A 20,288-nucleotide genomic window follows, 5' to 3' on the forward strand; every position below is an offset into this window, starting at 1 on the left:
GTTTGATTATTCAATGTAGTATGTTAGTGTGTGTTGGGATTTTGCTGCCTTCTTTGTCTGTGATAGCTGATATAAGTGGGTAAATTTTTCATTGAGCACGTATTTCCTGACTCTTACTGTGTACCAGCTACTGTTCTAGGTGACTGGGACCATTGAATAGACTCTACTGGGGATAGAAACAGAGGAAAACGAATGCTGGGGGTGGAAACAGAGGAAAACGAATACGTGATTAAAATGAAGTGCAAAAATACTATGATTGAGATGTGCTCAGGGTGCTTTGGTGGCCCAGAGTGGGAAAGTGGCTTACTGGGGGCATTAAGAACAATGTCACAAAGCCAGTGAGTCAGGAAGAAATGAATGCCAAGGGAAGGACATAGAAGGACGTGGAATGTCTGTCAGTGGGTAATAGTTGTAGTCCGTGTTGGGAGAAGCAGGAAGTAGAGGCCGAGGAGAGGTCTGAGTCATTACTAGGAGAAAGATTACTAGAAGTCATTACTAGGAGAAGGCCTCAGGCCTTCCATAGAGCAGCAGACTCAGGATTCTAGATCTTTTCGGCACCATGCCCTCACCTGGCCGCTGGGGGCCCAAGTTTGTGAAAACAATTCATGTTACCTGTTATTGTTCCCTATGAGTCTCTGTGACCTCATGCACTCTGTGCACTATGACTATGTCAGTGGTGAAGTCAGCAGCCATGGCTTTTCTACCAGTTTATCGATTATCCAGTGCTAAGTAACAAGTTATCCCAAAGCTTAGCAACTTCAAACAATTAGCATTTATTATTTCAAAGTGTCTGTGGCCAGGAATCTGGGTGTGGCTTGGTCAAACGCCTCTGCCCCCAGGTATCTCACAAGGCTGTGATTAAGGTTTCTGCTGGGGTTGCATTCATTCCTCCATGGAGATGAATTAGTTTCTAAGCTCTTGCCTGTAGTTAATTGGCAGGATTCAGTTGCTTTCAGGTTGTTGGACTGAGGGTCTCAGTTGCTCTCCAGCTGCTGACCAGGGGCTACCCTCAGTTCCTTGCCACAGGGGCTTCTCCATAGGGCAGCTCACAACTTGGAAACTGCCTTCTTCAGAGCAAGCAACACAATGAGAGTGGGTGAGCAAGCTGGGTTATAAGCCAGTGGCAGTAATGACATCACATTACTTTTGCAGTATTCTATTCAGTAGAAGGAAGTCATTAGGTCATCTCGTGTTCAGGGAGGAGTTACACAAGGTCTTGGATACCAGGAAGCAGAGAAGACTGGGGGCCCGCTCAGGGCTGCCTGCCCCATGCTGCTGGGGAACTGCTCTCTCTGGACATTTGTGGGAAGCAGCCCTTTCCACAGGTCCCTCAGGTCTCCCCAGAGCATGGTGCTGGGGGCTGATGAAATGTAACAGGACCTACCTCAGGCAGTCCTAGAAATCTCAGAAGGTAGGAGGACATGTTGATGTAGAAATTGGCCTTGCCGAAGAAGCCAAACAACAGCAAAGCACATCAAACTATTCAAAGGGGAGAGAGAACTTGATACATGTATTCACGTTCGTGTTGGAAGGGTATAATAATTATTTCTCGCTGTTTTTAAAATTCAAAGCAGTCAAGAGAGTGGTTGCCTTTAAGGAAGAAGAGAAAATGGGTCTAAGGGGGAGCAAATGGAGCTTCTGAGTTCTGGGTATGGGTCCTTCCGTGACCTTGGTAGTAGTTGTATGGAAGGGTTTCTTTTGTGATAATTCTTTAAGCACTAACTTTTCTATTTGTACCCTTTTCTCTGTGTACGATACATGGCACAGAGAATATGTCATACACAGAAGAAATGTTTGTTTTTTAAAAACTTCAAAGTAGGAGTGTGGACAAGCAGACAACAGAGTTTCATGCAAAAGCTAGGAAGCTGTTTTAACAATAATGTTTATATTTGCTGTAGACGCATTCCATAAATAAGAAAAATCTCAGCACTGGGATATTACTGGAATGATTGCACTCCAGGGAAATTCTTCTAGGAAGTTGAGCAAACTTCCAAGTTGAATCTGAGCAAAAGTTGATCGTATTATGTTTTACACCAAATGTAGATATTTAGGAATTTCTAACAGTTCAACATTCACTGACTTTTGGCCAAGCCTGTTTTTATTTTAAGATCAATTATTAATGGAATAATTAATGGGTCCTACTGGAGCTCTCTCTGAGTTACTCTGGCCCATGTCAAAAGAGCAATGAGCGCCCTCTTCCCCATAACACCTCTGGTAGAACACATTTCCAATGCTTAAGTCTTGAGCCAAGCCATGCACTATTTGGAGTAAAAACTGAAAGTATAGCACTGTCTTTCATGATATTTTTTGAATCCTTGCCAAACTTTCCTTGCCTACCGAAAGCAGAGCAGATATTGCGAAAGTGGTTCAAAGCCCTCCAAAAGCCTCCTGCGCCATCCAGGAGAAGCTGGGCTGCTGGACAAGGCTCAGCTGAGGGTGCCTGGTGTAGGAACGAGCTTGGAGCATTCTGCTGTTTCATTAATTTCCTTGTTCTGTATTATTGTCTATATTTTTTTTCATCTATAAAAGAATTAACACAGATTTGAGCCAAGTGGTAAAACATTTGAACTACTTAGAGCCAAAAGCCATGTGAGAAGTGTCAGCTTAATGCCCAAAGTGGAAGGGACCCTTTTCTAAAAATGTTATTAGATGTAAAGAGGGGTTAATTTATGTTTGCCTTTTCAAAGACAGTTTCCCCAATTTTTATTATTCTTCAGAGATCTGATTTAGTTTTTTAATATGATGAATTAGGATCTTCCTCTGAAGCAAATGTCTAAATTTCTTTAGAACAAAATAAAACACCTCAAATAACTTTATATTAATAGCACTGTGATGATATCAGAGGATGAAAGCTTTTTTTTGGGGGGGGGGTTTGGAAAAGTTGTTTTTGAAGCATAGATATTGAAAACTCAGAGAGAAGCAATCTGCTCTTTTGGCCCTGCCTGACTTTCTATAAACAATCCCTCTACTTTGCTACTGCACTATTTTTTTCTCCGTCTTGGAAGGAAGTCTTCCTATCTTTATCCATCTATCTGTCTGTCTATTTAGCTGTTTATCTATCTATCTATCTATCTATCTATCTATCTATCTATCTATCTATCATCTATCTATCTATCATGCTGTCTATCTAGCTATCTGTCTATTAATATCTATCATCTATCTAGTTATCTAACTGATTCTTTACCAATCAATCAATGTCTAGTTTGTTTGTTTAATGGAAAGGATTTCCTCAGACTCCAAATATGGTTCAGAATGCAAAAGAGAACAAAAAGCAAATGGGAAATTCATTGATTTTTTATTTTATATACTCGTTTTTGTGACAGGTATTCAATGAATATCTACATGTTTCAGTCATTCTTTCAGGCACTTGGGGCTCTAGCAGTGGTCATAGCAGACAAAAGGCCTGCCTTCCTAAAGCTTATGTTTTAGTAGGAGAATAAACATTATTGACTAGTAAATTTTATAATATGATAAGTGATGATAGATTTGATAAAGAATAGAAAAGAGAGGGATAGAAAATGTTGAGGAATTGATGTTTAATTAGGAAAGGCATGAAAGGCCTCTTTAAAAGACATAATTTGTGTAAAATCTGGAAAAGGAAAGGGAATGAGGCTTGAGGTTTTCTGACGCAGAATGCTGCAGGCAAAAGGAACAAAAATGGAAACACTTTGGGGTGGGAGAGTGCCTGGGCATTTAAGGAAGAGCAAGGTCAGTTAGCTGGAATGTAGTGGGGATGGAGCACAGCGGGTGCAGCAGTGGGCCAGAGGGACAGCGGGGACTCGTGCCATAGGGGGCCTCATTGCCATTGCAAACACCAGCTTCTACTTGGAGTAGGACAGTGACCCTTTGGAAGGTTCCGAACAGAGGTATGGCATGCTTTGTGTCATGTTTGAAGGTAGAACCATCAGGATTTGCTGGTGGATTGGGTGTGATAGAAGGAGTCGTGAATGACTCCAGTGTTTGCCCTAAGCAACTGGAAAGGTGGAGTGACCATTCAGTGCTTTGTGGAAGACTGCGGTGGGAACAGGGTTTGGTGTGTATTGGAAGTTAGTGAGTGGGGTGGGGATGTAGAGAACCAGAGGAACTTAGCTTTGGACATGTTATTTTGGAGATGCCTCTTCCGGGTTGATGTGGAACTGCTGAAGAGGAAGTTTAGACAAATGATTATGGAGTCCAGGGGAGAAGTAAAAAGAGATATAAATTTGGGACCATCAGCACATAGGGAGAGTGGGAGAGATAACATGTGATTACCAAGGGTGTGAATATAGATAGAGCAGAGAAGAGGCTCCAAGCTGGGGCTCTGGACCACCCCAGTGAGAAGAGGTGGTGTGACGAGGGGAGCCAGCAACCAAGGTGAGAATAGGTAGCCATTGTGGGATGAGAAAAATCAGGAGAAGGTGTCACAGAGGCACAATGATGGAAGTGTTCAAGAAGGAGGAGTAGTCAGTCAGTTTAGGGGTGTCTGTTTAACATTGATTTAATGGATTATTGAATTTAACAACATAGAGGCCACTGATGGTCTTCACGAGAGCAGTTTTGGTAGATGGTGGGGGCTAAAGCCTGGAGGGAGTGAATCTATGAAAGAGTGGGCCATTGGAGACAAGGAGAACGTGGAGCATTTGGTGGACGGGGATTTGGGGGCAGAGAGGACTTTGAAGACGGAAGAAATAACAGCGAACGTGTACGCCAGCGAGCCTGCTGGAGGGGAGCTGGGAAGTCGGTGAGTCACAGGAGACAAGAGAGTTGCTGGGATGAATTTCTTGAGTAGGAGAGCGGGGGCCATTGTGCCGAAGCGCAGAGACTGGCCTTTGCTAGGAGCACAGATGCTCCGTCTCTGTGAACGGTAGGGACGGCAGCATAGATTTGCGTCCATGTCATTTGTGGGCAACAGGAACTTGGGAGGAGTGCTCTTCTGATGGTTTCCATTTCCTCAAAAAAGAGAGAGCAAGGCCATCAGCTGCGAGTGAGGATGAGAGAGGGGGTTTGAGATGAGATTTTGAAATAGTCGTTTGGGAGACTCCCAGAAAAGGGATGTGAAAGGGTGATGACCCAAGAGTGGTGAAAATCCACTTACTGGCAGTGGCTATGAAGATTTAGCCTCACACATGCTGTTCTGAGGATAGTCAAAAAGGGTAGTTCAATCATGCAGGAATTGGATGTCTGCATGGCACTCGGCATTGTGTTAGGTGCAGGGAACACAGGGACGAAAGAAATGTTTCTTGTCATCTTTAAGCTTTAGAAGAGGTGGCATGACTCATCTATAAATACCTAAATGTACCTTGGTAAGTTCTCAGAGGGTTTCAGGATATTGGAAGGCATGAGAACATAAAAACTTAAAAGCTTATCAGTCCAATATTGGGGGTACAGGGAAGGTTTCCTGGATAATGTGATGCCTTAAATGATTATAGATGTATGGGTTATGAAAAATTGGATAGGCCGGGCGCAGTGGCTCATGCCTGTAATTCCAATACTTTGGGAGTCTGAGTCGAGCGGATCACGAGTTTGAGACTAGCCTGGACAACATGGTGAAACCCTGTCTCTACTAAAAATACAAAAATTAGCCAGGCATGGTGGTGCATGCCTGTAATCCCAACTGCTCAGGAGGCTGAGGCAGGAGAATTGCTTGAACGTGGGAGGTGGAGGTTGCAGTGAGATGAGATCGGGCCACTGCACTCCAGCCTGGGCAAGAGTGAGACTCTGTTTCAAAAAATAAATAAAGGCCGGGTGCAGTGGCTCATGCCTTTAATCTCAGCACTTTGGGAGGCTGAGGTGGGCAGATCACAAGGTTAGGAGATCGAGACCATCCTGGCCAACATGAGGAAACCCCATTTCTACTAAAAATACAAAAATTAGCTGGGTATGGTGGTACATCCCTGTAATTTCAGCTATTTATGAGACTGAGGCACAAGAATTGCTTGAATCCAGGAGGCAGAGGTTGCAGTGAGCCCAGATCGTGTCACTGCACTCCAGCCTGGCGACAGAGAGATTGAGACTCCCGTTTCCAAAAAAAAAAAATAATAATAAATAAATGAAAATAAATAAACTTAAAAAATTGGATAAAGAAAAATTGGATAGTGTTCTGTGTAAAAACTCTAGAAATTAGAGTTTACCAGGTGAAGAAAGGCAAGGAAGATTCTCCATGTAGCACAATGACACAGAGGTGTGAGCTAGTGTGTGGGTGAGAAAATGCATGCCAGTACATTAGACTGGAAAGTCAGAAGGAAGCAGAGTTTCCACAAATGGTGCCAGTGCAGGTCAGTGCCTTGGGCGTAAGGGGATCCATGAGGAGGACTCAGCATTTAGATACATCCCTGCTCTGCTAAGTGGAGGTGGAGTTCAAGTGGGCACGGACAGGCAGTGATCTCACTCGAGGCTGTGGCAGCAGATCAGGTGTGATACATTGAACTGGATATCCAAGCTTAGGACTCTGGGCATGGGATGGAGAAAACAGGCGTAGGTTTGAAACAATTGTTGGGGCTGAATATTTGTTTTTAATATGGAGGATGAACACCTTATATTTACTCCATTCCTTGTCTATAGAAAACTCTAACCTGAGCTAGACATTTCAGAAATGTGTGTCCTTGGTTACAGAGGAGACAGAGTGGAATAGCACTAATAGGTTGTATATTAGCTTTATTGGCATGCATACCATTTTCATGGAAGGTTAGTAGCCTCTTCTTTGACTAGAAAGATAACCTGTGTATTTATTCGGTGTATATTAATTAAATTAATGTGATTTATGAAAAATAAAGGTAATTTAATACAATCTTAAAAGATGTATTTCATGTTACCTTATGGCCTAGCTAAACTGTTGTTTCAATTTTGCTTGGTGATGTTTGGATGGTTGATGAAATGCTAACACTTCCAATGATAAGTTTTAGGAGGCATAATTCTCACACCAAGGTAGCATTGTTACTGTGGTATGGAATAATAGATTTATCAGAGAAAGGCAATGTAGAAGACCTTTGCTACATGTTTAGCTCTTCCACTAACTCTTGGGTAGGATACTTAACTTCCTCGTGGCTAGTTAGCATATGTAAACAAAGGTCATATCTCTTAGGCTTGATGCTGGAATTAGAATATTAACATGCAAAAATGCTTTGATAATTTTATGATAAATGTATATGTGTACTTGTGAAAGAGTCAGTAAAGATGGTTTATGTAAATTAAGACACTTCAACACACCCCCTTCCCCTTTTTTTCTATCGCACAGTGTAAAGAACATGATCTGGCCATGATTAACCAGTTACTGGATGACCCGAAGCTGACAGCCAGGAAATACAGAGAGTGGAAAGTCATGAACACCCTGCTGATCCAGGACATCTATCAGCAGCAGCGGGCCACGCCTGCCCTTGACGACAGCCCCCAGGAACTCAAAGAATCACCTTCTTCTCCTTGTGTTGAAAATTCCATTTGAGACAAAGTCAGAATTTTCTCCTCTTATATTTTATCACAAGCAACTCTTCAAGATGTTGCAAAGACTTACATTTTTCCTTAAAAGAAAAACGGAAGCCCAGTCCTTCAAGCATCAGCTTCCCATCTAAAGATGCACTTTAAATGAAGATAATCCCCAAATACAGCCAGTCCCCTCATTCCAGTCATAACGCATCCACTGAGATTGGAACGATTAAGTTCAGTTGAAAGGCATTTTTTGTGTTCCTGCTGGGAGCTCACTGTGATACGGGGATCTAGGTGGGATGTGAGAAATGTAACTTCTGTTCCTTGCTCTCCAGAGAATGCTATGGACAGAAATCAAATTTTACCAGGAATAATTGTCCTTGGAAACATTCTGTTTTTCAAAAGAAGACTGTACGTATTCCACCTGGCTGAGCAGCTGTGTTGCCCAAATCACTTTCTGAGTGGAGGAATGTCTTCTATAGCAGTGACTGGAGGGACAAACGTCATTTGCAGAACAAAAATTCCTTGTCCTTGGTATAGAATGGTGGTGCCTTTTCCACGTGTTGAGAAATACTTCATAGACAGTGGCACGTGGGAGAGCTGAATGATGGGGCGTGTTTCATATTCCACTCACTCAAAGGACAGCTTGATGTTTTCACACTTTACACAGGTTAGGGGATCTGATTAATGTTTTCTTTCCTTACAACAGCTAGAGAAAACATCTCATCACAGTTGGACACCTCTACTCCCTTCAAGCTTTCCTACTCAACAGTAGGAGATAGTAATAAGTCCAGCAAAGAATGTCTACTTCTCTTATACGTAGTGTGAATTTATATCCAGATTGCCTGGAATTCATATTGACAAGGTGACTTTGGCATTAGAATTGTTTTAATATCTTTACTCAAAAAACAAAAACAAAAACCAACAGACAGAAACAACAAAAGAGTTAAACATGATGGTTTTATTTTTGTATGTTTATATGTCACTTGTGTGCTATATGAATAGCTATCTATAATGTTTGTTATTTAAATATATTTATAGAAGTTCAAATCACTAGTGTTTTAAAAGATGGTATACTATTATATGTTGTGCTTAGTATATATTTGATGAGTCTATACTTTTAGCTTGAGAAAAATAGAAATACTGTTGATTCACTGGTGTTACGAAGTTGCACTATACTGTATGAGGAATGCTCAGGAAACCTTGTGGGAAAAAGTGGGGCATGCATTCATAATTTTTATTTTTCTTCCCACCCCAATCCTCCTGAGCTGTTAGATTTAGATTTCTATATCTCTCGTAAGTCACTCTCTTAAGCAGAAAAGGACTTTCATCTTTGATGATCCTTTCTATTAAATAAACTTTAAGCTTTATGCCATTTATGCCTGAAAACATTAGACCAAATGCAACACAACTAATGTCATTTTTTTCATTAAAGACTAATAGAAATTTAGGAATTGTTGTGTTAAAGAGAGCTCATAGGGAAACAGTATGAAAGTCTTCCCCTACTAATCACCATGAATATTTCTCACCATAAAAATAGCCACAACCCACCGAGTACCCATGCTGGCCCTACCTACCCTAACAAACTGTTGACATAACCTCTTTTGCTTTATAGTTTCAAAGTGTGGCTTGACATTCAAATGGAAATAACCACCTGAATTTATCTGCAAACAAAATGGAAACAGTTGTTACCCCAAGCTTTACTAAGAAGCCTTAATACTCTGTAAACAAATAAACAAACAAAAAGCAACCCTTAGCATTATGGAAAAAAAAAACAAAAAAACAAAAACAAAAAACATGAAGCAAGTTGTACTACTAGAAGCTTCTTTAAGATAAGAGGCCAGGCCAATCGGTTTGGCCCAGCAAACATGTGGGTACGTCTCCACCTAGAGAAGCTACTGAAGATGAATCTGACCTGTGGTGCCCTGACAGAGGAAACATTCAGGTCCTCAGGTTGGACCGTGATGCCCTGGCTTGAGAGAGCAGTGATTTAACCTTTTGGTCCTGGAAATGACTGATTCCTTTAGTGATTAGCCGACACCAGAAGGGGGATTATTTAGGATTTGCAGTGTAAAGAGTACTGAAAGAACGACAAGTAACAATAGCGGAAATAGCAATGTGACACAAAGTACCCTTCCACCTATTTTTCTTTAGTTTGCAGCACCAACCCGTAGACTTCCAGTTTTTCCTAAATTGAAGAGCTCCAGAAACTTTTGACCAGGGTTTGTGAATACCTTTGAATGCTTTCCGTTGGCTTTTCATGAAGACATGTTTCACCAACTTAAAGGCAAAAAAGATCCCTGGGATTACTTAGCCAAGTCTTAAAGGTATTTTTCAAAGGCACGTCAAGAACGTTAGCCTAGAGGTTTTTGCTTTGTTAGTTAAAGCTTACTTTGCAGAACTTTCCAAAGTGAGAGTTACACTGAACTGCTCAGTTTTGCACCAGCCTTTCTGGAGCCCCATTGTCTGCTCATTCATGTTTTTCCTGCTGTAAATTCTTTTGCTTTTGATCAGGTTGTGCTAGAAGTAGGGCTGACTTCTGTGAGTTCTCAGCTTAGGCTGTGGTCACCACGAGGTGGGTGGGGGGATCGACAGGAGTGAGAGGGAGAGTGGGTGACACTTCCCATGACACTCAATGTAGGAAGACATGGACTTCTCTCTTTTGGCGTCAAGCTACTTTTCTGGTCCAAAGAATATTGGGAAAACGATTACTTTCAGTACATTTCTTGAGACTGGGTCACCTCTGAAATGCATTTGGGGTAGTTTCATTGGGTCCAAGCGCAGGCTCCTATACCCAGTCTCATAGGGCCTTTGAGCCGTGGAATGACATAAAACCATGGCTGCTAAGGAAGGAAGTGGAGAATTAGCACACGTAGATCCAAATCTGTGGCACCTGCTAAGGATTAGGATTTGGAGAGGACTCCTCTTCAGGGTTGTGAAGAGGACATTTTCCCTCTATTGTTAGCCGTAGACCCAAAGTGGAGTCTGATGTGATGCCCTCATTGGTTGATATATTGCCAGTAGACACGGTGAGGCCTGCATTTGAAGGGCCTCTGTTGCTTGTAAGAATTTTTAGTTTTGCCACGACAGCTCAAATCTTAGCATAGGATCAAAGGCCTAGAAAGACCCCTAAAGTATAAGATTATAGACTCCAGGAAGAGGAAGAAAGAGAAAGAGATTGTGTTTGGAGTCAGATTTCAATGTGAAACTCATGCCTTATATTTACACAGCACTTTGTAGTTTGCAAATTGGTGTGTTTTCAGCCCCCTTTGCTCCCCCACCCCTCCCGCTGCCCACGCTCCATGTGAGATGATTGTGGATTTTAACAGTGAAGTGCCTGGCCCAGAGCCTCTAGTGGTAACATGGGAATTTGAGCCTCAGGACTCCCAGCAGCCCCCTGCCCCTCCCTCCTCTCCACCCCCCCACCTCACTTCACCTGTTACCTTGTGAAGTTGCTATTGGCACACAGCCCACTGAGGAAACCAAGAAGTTTGACTTGGACTGAATGTTTCCTCACACTGGGCTCAGCACAGGGCCAGCCCTAGTGGCTGTTAAGCCAAATTCTCCGTTTGAAACCTAAGGGGCCCTCTCTGTGCTTGAATACATTCTCTTTCTAATCGACCTGCCATAACCTGCTGGCACCTGTCTGTGAATTGGGGTTTAACCGAATCATGCTGTGTTTCCTTTTCTTTCCTTCTGTACATCAGATGATGACTTGGGAGGTGCTGTGAGATCCTTGGATGGAAAACGTGTATTTAAAGAAATGGAGAGTGTGTATTTTGTTTGCCTTTGGAGGCATGTGCTGTCAGATGTCAGAGACCCAACCTAGTGATGAGAGGTTAGTTCTTTGACCTTCTTCTCTTAATTGCTTTTTAATGTAATTATGATCATTTCCTCAGGTAGCATTCCAGTCACCAACAATGTCACAGAGACGAAACAGGTTTAAAGAAAAATATTTTGAAGTCTTTTGAAAAGAAGTGTTATCCAAATTTAAGCCATGTTTAAATTCATAGGCACATTAACTCTTAGTAAGAAAGACATTTTTTTTTTTCTTTTTGAGATGGGGTCTTGCTCTGTTGCCCAGGCTGGAGTGCAGTGGCAGGATGTCAGCCCACTGCAACCTCTGCCTCCTGGGTTCAAGCGATTCTCCTGCCTCCTGCTCAGCCTCCCGAGTGGCTGGGATTACGCATGGCTAATTTTTATATTTTATATTATATTAGAGACCGGGGTCTCACCATATTGCCCAGGTTGGTCTCAAACTCCTGACCTCAGGTGATCCGCCTGCCTTTGCCTCCCAAAGTGCTGGGATTACAGGCATGAGCCACTGCACCCGGCTGAAAGACAGTATTTTGCATTGAGTAATGTTAAGTACAGAAAAACTGCCATATGCACATAAAGTTTTAGGGGGTATTTCTTCTTCAGTCTAACAAGAATGTGATACCCAATTGGGGTTTTTCAGTTTATTTCTCTTCCAGTTTTTCTTGTATACTTCACAGGAGAAATTGAGTCCTGGCAGTGGGAGATGACTGCCCTGCCTAGGGTTTTGTAATACATCATTGAAAAATAAAAGGCCCCGAAATGAAATTTTTGCAGCCTGCATGACATGGACTGGGGAAGGGGAATAATTTCTCCCCTCACAGAAAGCCACTAGTCTCATTGAATGAGATATTGAGTAGACACGTTTCTCTGTGGCATGAGGCAGGAAGCAATTCCATTGCCTCTTCTGCACTTCTTAATTCTTTCCCGTGTGACCCCAGAACCACATAGAAAACGTTGAAAATGGATTCTTCATCAAGAAAAGGTTTATATATTTATCTTGCTGTAAGGAGACTTTACTGATCTGTATTTGTTTTTAACCTTTAGCTCAAACAAGAAGTATACCCCATCCAAGCAGTAAATGCCGTGTAATAAAACCAGGAGTTGTAATCACCATGTAATTTAATGTGCTTGCATGATGGGAACGTAACTTTTAGCACTGCATGGTGTTTGGGGGCCAGATATTAATGTGGAAATGATAGCTTTGGTTTGTGCTTTCTGTGTCAGCTACCCCTCTAAACTGAAAAAAGAGGCATGGCTCGTTTCTCTCCTGCTTTATGATTTTGAGGTTGACTTGTAAGATAAAAATAAAAATAAGAAAAAAAATCTAGTAAAATGACATAGGAAAAAAAGTTGAAATATACTACTGGTGTTCATTTCTGCCCTGCCCTGTGGCTTTCTCAAAGAAAGAAACCTGTGGCTGGGAAGTGTTTAATGACTGCGTTTTGATCTTCTGCAAAGGTTACAGTGCCCTCTGGTGGCAGTTATCAAAATCGCTTCCAGGCTTATTTTTACTTTTAAATAAAATATTTCATTTTATTGGAAATCTATTTCAACAGCAACCAATGTAGTCTTTTCCAGTGGTTCTCAATTTACACATTTATTAACACATTGATATTTATATTTTTCAAAAATTGCCATTGGACCACAAAATTTGACTTTGCACATTGTATTACTTATTATTTCTAGGCATCCACATTTTGTTTAAAGAATTTTTAAAATTTGCATATTATAAAAGTTACCAATTGTGGTACACAAGCTCCTTAAAGCATATGAGATATTTATTTGAAAATGAACAGAGAAAATAATGAAATAGCCTAATAGATGGCCTTTCTTTTGGATCCACTGATCAGAGGAAGTCAGCCCGCATCTGAACTGATTCAGGCTCCCTGGCTGCTGGCTGCACATGCAGAGTTTTCATTTTGTTCCTTGTTCTTTCCCAATTCTCACCTCCAAGTCAAGCTCCACCTTCCGTCCTCTTTGTCCTGCTACCACCAAACATTTCCAGGCTCCTACGTGGAAGCAGTCAAAATTATTTTAGACCAAAGGGATTAGTAAAAGGCATAGGTACTATGCATTTCCTGATTTCTGGAACAATCTCATATTATTTCCTATTGTTGCAATAGCAAATGACCACAAATAGGGCAGCTTCAACACATTTGTGATCTTACATTTCTGTGGGGTTGCACTCTTTGTGGAGGCTCTGAGGGAGAATCCATTTCTTTGCCCTCACCCTGGATTACAGCAGGTACACCCCACTCCTCCCAGGACTGACTTGTTTTTTTTTTTTTTTTTTTTTTTTTTCCTTTTTTTTTGAGACAGAGTCTTGCTCTGTCACCCGGTTGGAGTGCAGTAGCACAATCTTGGCTCACTGCAACCTCCGCCTCCTGAGTTCAAGCAATTCTCCTGCCTTAGCCTTGTGAGTAGCTGGGATTATAGGAGCCAGCTACCATGCCTGGCTAATTTTTCATGTTTTTAGTAGAGACGGGGTTTTCCTGTGTCGGGCAGACTGGTCTCGAACTCCTGACCTCAGGTGATCTGCCCACCTCGGCCTCCCAAAGTGCTGGGATTACAGGTGTGAGCCACCATGCCCGGCTGGGGCTGACTCTTTTAAGGTCCCTTGTGATTACAACGGGCTCACCTGGGTATTTCAGGATAATCTATTTTAAGGTATGTTGATTTGCAGCCTAAATTCCCCTTTGTTGCCTCTACACAGGTTCCAGTGATTAGGACAGGACACTATCCTGCTTACCCCAAATCCCCACTTCAAATATCCTACTAAGTCCTGGTGGAGCAGCAACACCTCCAGAAATCCCAAGAATTCCATGTTTCAGCTACAAGCATGAAAGTCCTTTTTCACACCATATAACTTGAATTTGACTTTATCAATATGTTCACCACAGGAAAGATAATTTAATCTTTATGAGGGGAAAAGCAGGGAATGTCTGGCTTTTAAGAAATCATGTGCTGGGAGTCATGACTCACATTTGCAATCCCAGTACTTTGGGAGGCTGAGGTGGGAGGACTATTTGAAGGCAGGACTTTGAGACCAGACTGGTCAACATAATGAGACCCTGTCTCTTTTTTTTTTTTTTTTTTTTGAGAGGGAGTCTCACTCTGATGCCAGGCTGGAGTGCAGTGAGGTGATCTCGGTTCACTGCAACCTCTGATTCCCGGGTTCAAGCAATTCTCCTGCCTCAGCCTCCTGAGTAGCTGGGATTACAGGCGCCCACGACCATGCCCAGCTAATTTTTGTATTTTCAGTAGAGTTGGGGTTTTACCATGTTGGCCCGGATGATCTTGATGACCCGACCTCATGATCCGCCCACCTCAGCCTCCCAAAGTTTTGGGATTATAGCCGTGAGCCACCGTGCCCAGCCAGTTCAGCAACACTTAATAAGCATTATACATCATGGGCTGGGCGCAGTGGCTCATGCCTGTAATCCCAGCACTTTGGGAGACTAAGGCAAGTGGATCACCTGAGGTCAGGAGTTCGAGACCAGCCTAGCCAACATTGTGAAGCCCTGTCTCTACTAAAAATACAAAAAATTAGCTGGGCATGGTGGTGGGTGCCTGTAATTCCAGCTACTCGGGAGGCTGAGGCAGCAGAGTCACTTGAATTTGGGAGGAAGAGGTTGCAGTGAGCCAAGATTGTGCCATTGTACTCCAGCCTGAGCAACAAGAGCGAGACTCTGTCTCAAAAAAAAAATAAAAGATTTATACACCATGACAAAGTGAAATTTATTCCCACGAAGCAAGGCTGGTTTGATATTCAAAATAAATCAAGAAACTCACCACATCATCAGTAAAACAAGAAAAATCATTATTATATCAATCAGTGCATGCAATTCACTTGACAAACTTTAACATCTATTCATGATGAAAACTCTCAGAAAAATAAGAATAGGTGGTGATATGTACTTCTTCAATGAGATTTCTAAAGAATCTACCAAGAAACTCCTGCTACAATTATACTTAATGGTGAAGGGCTGGATGTTTTCTCTCTAAACATTGGAAACAAAGCAAGAATATCCATTCTCACCATTGTCACTCAACAGAATGCTGGAAGTTCTAGCCAGTGCAGTAAGACAACAGAAGGAAATGAAAGTCATATAGTTCAGAAGGAGACAAGCTTCTGTTGGCAGATGACATAATTGTGATGGTCTGGGTGGAAAATCCCCAGAAATCTTAAAAGAAAAAAAACAAAAACCCTCCTAGAACTAATGAGGGTGCTCAGCAAAATCACAGAATTCAAGATGAACAGACAGAAATCAATCATATTTCCATATGCTTGCAATGGACACATGACAGCAAAATTGAAAATATAATACCCCTTACAATCACCCAAAAAATGAAATAGGTGTTACTCTAATACAAGCATACAGGACTCATATGCTAAAACCTATGAAACACTGATGGCAGAAATCAAAGAGTTAAATAAATGGAGAGACATACGATGTTCATAGGCTGAAACGCTCAGCGTCCTAAAGATGTCAAGTCTTCCCAAATTGGTATACAGGTTTTTCCCAGCAATGGGTTTTGTCGATATAGGCAAGATTATTCTAAAATTTACATGAAAGGGCAAGGAACTAAAATAGCTAAAACACTTTGAAAAAGAAGAATAAATTGGGAGGAAGCAGCAGTCTGCTCCATTTCGATACTTATGTAGCCATAGAAATCAAAGATGTGTGGTATCGATGGGGATAGACATGGATCAAATGAACAGAGACAGAAAACCCAGAAATATGCCCATATAAATATGCAGAGCTTATTTTTGACAAAGGTATGAAAGCAATTCAATGAAGAAAAAAGTGTTTTCAACAAATGGTGCTGGAGCAATTGGACATCCATAGGCAAAAAATGAAAAATAAACTTTGATTCATAAGGCTTATAATCCTTACACTGTATTTAAAAAATATCACACTGTCCCTGATGAAATGGCCCAACAAGAAGACAATATTTGCATGGGGCATCTCAGCAAGTCAGTGCCTTTACAAAGAGACATTTAGTTAACTTAGATGTTTAAGTAAAGAAAGAAAGTAGGCTGGGCACGGTGGCTCACACCAGTAATCCCAGAACTTTGGGAGGCAGGCGTATCTCTTTAGGTCAGGGGGTTGAGACCAGCCTGGCCAACATAGTGAAATCCTTTTTCTATTGAACAGACAAAAATTAGCCGAGCTTGGTGATGGGTGCTTGTAATCCCAGTTACTTGGTAGCCTGAGGTGCAAGAATCACTTGAACCCAGGAGGCAGAGGTTGCAGTGAGCTGAGATTGCACTACTGCACTCCAGCCTGGGCAACAGAGTGAGACTTTGTCTCAAAAAAAGAAAGGAAAGTGGAAGAGGAAATCTACCACCTACTCTGATCAGTAATTCTAATGGTGGGTAATACTTAAATTCCAGCCAAAAAATTTTAAAGTATATGATGGAGTACTTTCTGCAATACATATAAAATCAGTATTTACAATACGATGTGTGATTGCTGGTGAATGATTCTGATATTCACTCATATTGGATGATACATCAAGGTGACAGGTTAGGGAAAAAGAACATTTGCATTCTAGTTTCATTCTCAAGGCTGACAAACTATGGTGCAAGAAGAAATACAGTATCATCCTCAATATGCTGTGCTTTCCCCTGGGTACCCTTATAAGCATGGAACCACAAGGGTATCCCACATGGAGAAGCCATGCCAAGGGGTGGCTAAGTGTCCTAGGTCAGGGTTCAGAGAAGAGATGGGGCCAGAGATGGGGATTTTTTGTTAAAGTGATGGATTGAGTTGGGCTCTAGAAGAAGGGGCATTGGAGAAGGAAGGTAGGGCATGGGAAGAAGCTAAGTAACAAAATAGTCTGGAGCGAAACTAGCTTCCATCTAGTCTTGAGGGCAGCTCTGGAGTCCGCGTTGCACCAGAGAGCTGGTCTGTCTTAAGATAAGGGAAATAGACTTTTGTACTCTGCATAAATCAGTTATTGGTCACTGGCTGCTGAGGGAGAGGTGGGAAAGGGGAGCAGAAGGACATCCACTCCAGGGAGGCAGCTACTGTTCAACCAGAGGCCAAGTTCTGGAGGACAAGGCAATGGGGAGTGGTTAGCAGCCACCGTTCACTGTAATTTGGGTCCATCTGCCTGGATAAGGGGATCTAAACAGATCGCTATTGACACCCAGTGGAGTCCATCTCTTGTCTTGCTCAAGTTCCCTTGCCTTTCATATTGTTTGCTACATAGGAACTGTCATGATTTCTGGGGAAAATTCCAAAAGGCAAATTAGGGTGATGACCTACAGCCATGTGGTGCATTTGGTCCTAAAGCTTTAGGTGATACATTATCTCCCTTCTACATAACACGCTCTAGATTTTCCTTCACTTTCATTTCTGCTGTCTTGTGTCCCAGGTCCTCATTCCTGAGCTTTTTTTACCCCCTGTTCACCATATACTTATCAGGCCAGTTGCTTCACTGGGCAAGTAATAACTGAGTGTGGACACAGGCATACCAAGAGGCACCCCAGTGGGTCATGTGAGTGCCAACCATACTCTTCCCTCTTCTATTAAGAAACAGCAAATCCTACCTCCTCATAATTATCAATCACCCCTGCCGGCTGGTAAATTCTTTTAGTGACACTGATCCCCTAGCATGGGCAACCCAAAGGAACTAAGTGGCAGTCATAGGTTTATTTGAATTCTTATAGCATCTTCTGGTAAAACCAGGACCTCTAAATCCAGAGAGCCTAAAGTTGTAGGGATGGGAAACACCAATCCCAAGCTGATCACTTGGAGCGATGAAGAGCTGGGCTGAACCCCTTGGTTTCTTGACCTGTATAATTCAGCCTACTGGGGTCAGAGTTCCATATAATGGCCAATTTTTGTAAAGTCTACTATATTCTGAAGGCTGATGCTCCATTGTCACAAGGTGTCTTCCACCAGCAGATGCCCACCCACACCTTCGAGAGATTTTTTCAAGGCTCTTCCAGGCCCGCAGCTTCTGAATGGAACAGCATGTGATAGAACCACATGTTCCCATAATTATGTGCCTGCTGCCTCATTTCCTTGGCCATACAGTGGGATCTCATGCATAGATCAAACATTCTGTGAGCCCTGGAATATTAGTGTTGACTGAGGCACTGTATAAAGGAAAGGCCAATCTGTAGGTGAAATACTTGTCTTTCATAGTCAGGATGAAACATTGCTTTTTCCCAGATGAAAGGAGTCCAAGCGAATCAATTTGCCAATGGGTATCTGATTGGTGTCCCCAAAACATGGTACCATATTGAGACTCTACATTGACTTTTGTTATCAGCGGCAAGCCATCCAGCAGCAGCAGTAGCTTGCAGCCTTGGTGAGTGTGTGAAGGGCCATGGTCGGCACCATGTCTTCTTTGTTCATGAGCCCATGCACATGTCAATAGAGAAACGAGCAGATGTCGCTGGCTGACTCATCCTGCCTGTATGCTCCCTCTGAAAGGGATGCTCTCTGGTAGGTATTATCATTCAATATAATGATCAGATCCTCACACATTATGCCCACTCCCACAGATACCTCCACAAGCCTCTCTCAAAGATCTCCTGTCCACTATGTTCCTTGGGCCACTTCTCTCTCCCCACAATGTGGATGGCAAGATGTGTTACAGGAAGCTCTGCCCATGAAAAGCTTTCCATTCGCCACTGGCTTTCAGAGTCTTCCATAAGTGAGGCTGTAAGGCAGTGGTAGCCCACTTTTGGCTTGAACTCATGTATCAAGCTGACCCATTAGTGAACTAAGTTCAGGCATTTTTTTCCCTCTATCTGATGATGAGAACTTTCCTGTGAGATCAAATGTGTTGTAAGATGAGAGGTGACTGTAATAACAGTAACTAACGCAGGTGCCTGGGTCACCTGTTTATGTGATTTTCTTGTGTCCTCTGCAGCTGCTTACTCCCAGTCCTGGGTGTACCACTTCCATTTTATAATGAAGTGCTTCCAGGCTAACCTAGTCTAACAGTCCCCAGCCCTTGATGGTTAGTTCTAGCTGCAATGTTAGCTGATAGCCCCTGTAAACACTCTACCATGGTTGTGCCTACCAGGGCTACATAGCGTGTCAGGATCTATTTTCTAGTGGGGAACCTTTCTCTGTTGCAAATGGCATGGTCTTTCTCCAGAACCCTAGGGATCCGTCTCGTGACTCCCCTATTGGAGATTGCCATGGACTGCACGTTGTTTCTGGACTGTATCTATCTCTACTACCATGGGATCTGCTAAGCCATATAGCCCCAAAAATAAGACTACTTATACCACAACCTGTTCCCACTGTACAGACCACCCTTGTCCCAGGCTCCACCCAAAACAGGAAGCTTCCCATATCACCTAATGAATAAAGTCAGAACAATCTTCCTAAGAAAACTCGAACAGCCCCACCAAGTATAATGCTTCTTTCTTACTGGTAGAAGTACAAGGTGCAATAACTTGCCCTTTACATTGGATGAGATGCCCTGGCTTGCTTAGCTCCTTAGACCTCTAAATATTATTCTCACATCTGGCAGGTCCCAGAATCTCTGTAGAGTTTCTCACTCACTCTCTGGAGTTATTGTATCTAATCATAGTCTTCAGAGTACCTGCCACTTCTTACTCATCGAGTTCTTATTGTTTTTTACATGATTTCATCAATAGAATGAATCAGTGTAACAGTCTGTGGAATGTCCAAATGGTTCAGGTCCCTTCTGACTATATTGTGACACATAGCTGGGGAATTAATATAGCTCTTGGGCAAGACCATAAATGTATATTGTCACCCCTTCCATATAAATGTAAGATGCCTCTGAAACTCCTTCATGATGGCTATTGAAAAGAATGCCCTCACCTAGCCAAAGTCTATGCACTTGAGGCCATAATCTGCTCTAGGAAAATCTTGCATCTAACATTGCACATCCCACCCCTCCCAGTAACTACAAGTGGAGCTATAACTCTGTTGAATTTGCAGGAATCTACTGTAATTTGCCCTGTCTAGCTGGGTGTTTAAGATATCAAACTGGTGAATTGAATAGATATCAGTGGGGACCATTACTCTTGTATTTTTAAAGTCATTAAGAGTGCCATTAATCTCTGCTAG

The 20,288-nt window shown here is 42.4% G+C and overlaps 1 protein-coding gene across 6 annotated transcripts in view; it reads left to right on the plus strand.

Annotated features, from left to right (window-relative positions):
• Positions 1–12,649, plus strand: part of IPCEF1 (interaction protein for cytohesin exchange factors 1) — a 202,049-nt gene extending 189,400 nt beyond the window's left edge. For 5 of the 6 annotated variants that reach the window (XM_074397235.1, XM_074397233.1, XM_074397234.1 and 2 more), the window contains one exon: positions 7,214–12,649. In XM_074397235.1, coding sequence (XP_074253336.1) covers positions 7,214–7,417 — 204 coding nt within the window. In that variant the 3' untranslated portion in view covers positions 7,418–12,649. The remainder of the gene's footprint in view (positions 1–7,213) is intronic. The other variant, XR_012517151.1, reaches the window with a different exon arrangement.
• Positions 12,650–20,288: the final 7,639 nt, after the last annotated feature.

The sequence above is a fragment of the Saimiri boliviensis genome, chromosome 4 (assembly GCF_048565385.1).
Source record: "Saimiri boliviensis isolate mSaiBol1 chromosome 4, mSaiBol1.pri, whole genome shotgun sequence".
In the NCBI taxonomy this organism is placed as follows: Eukaryota; Metazoa; Chordata; class Mammalia; order Primates; family Cebidae; genus Saimiri; species Saimiri boliviensis.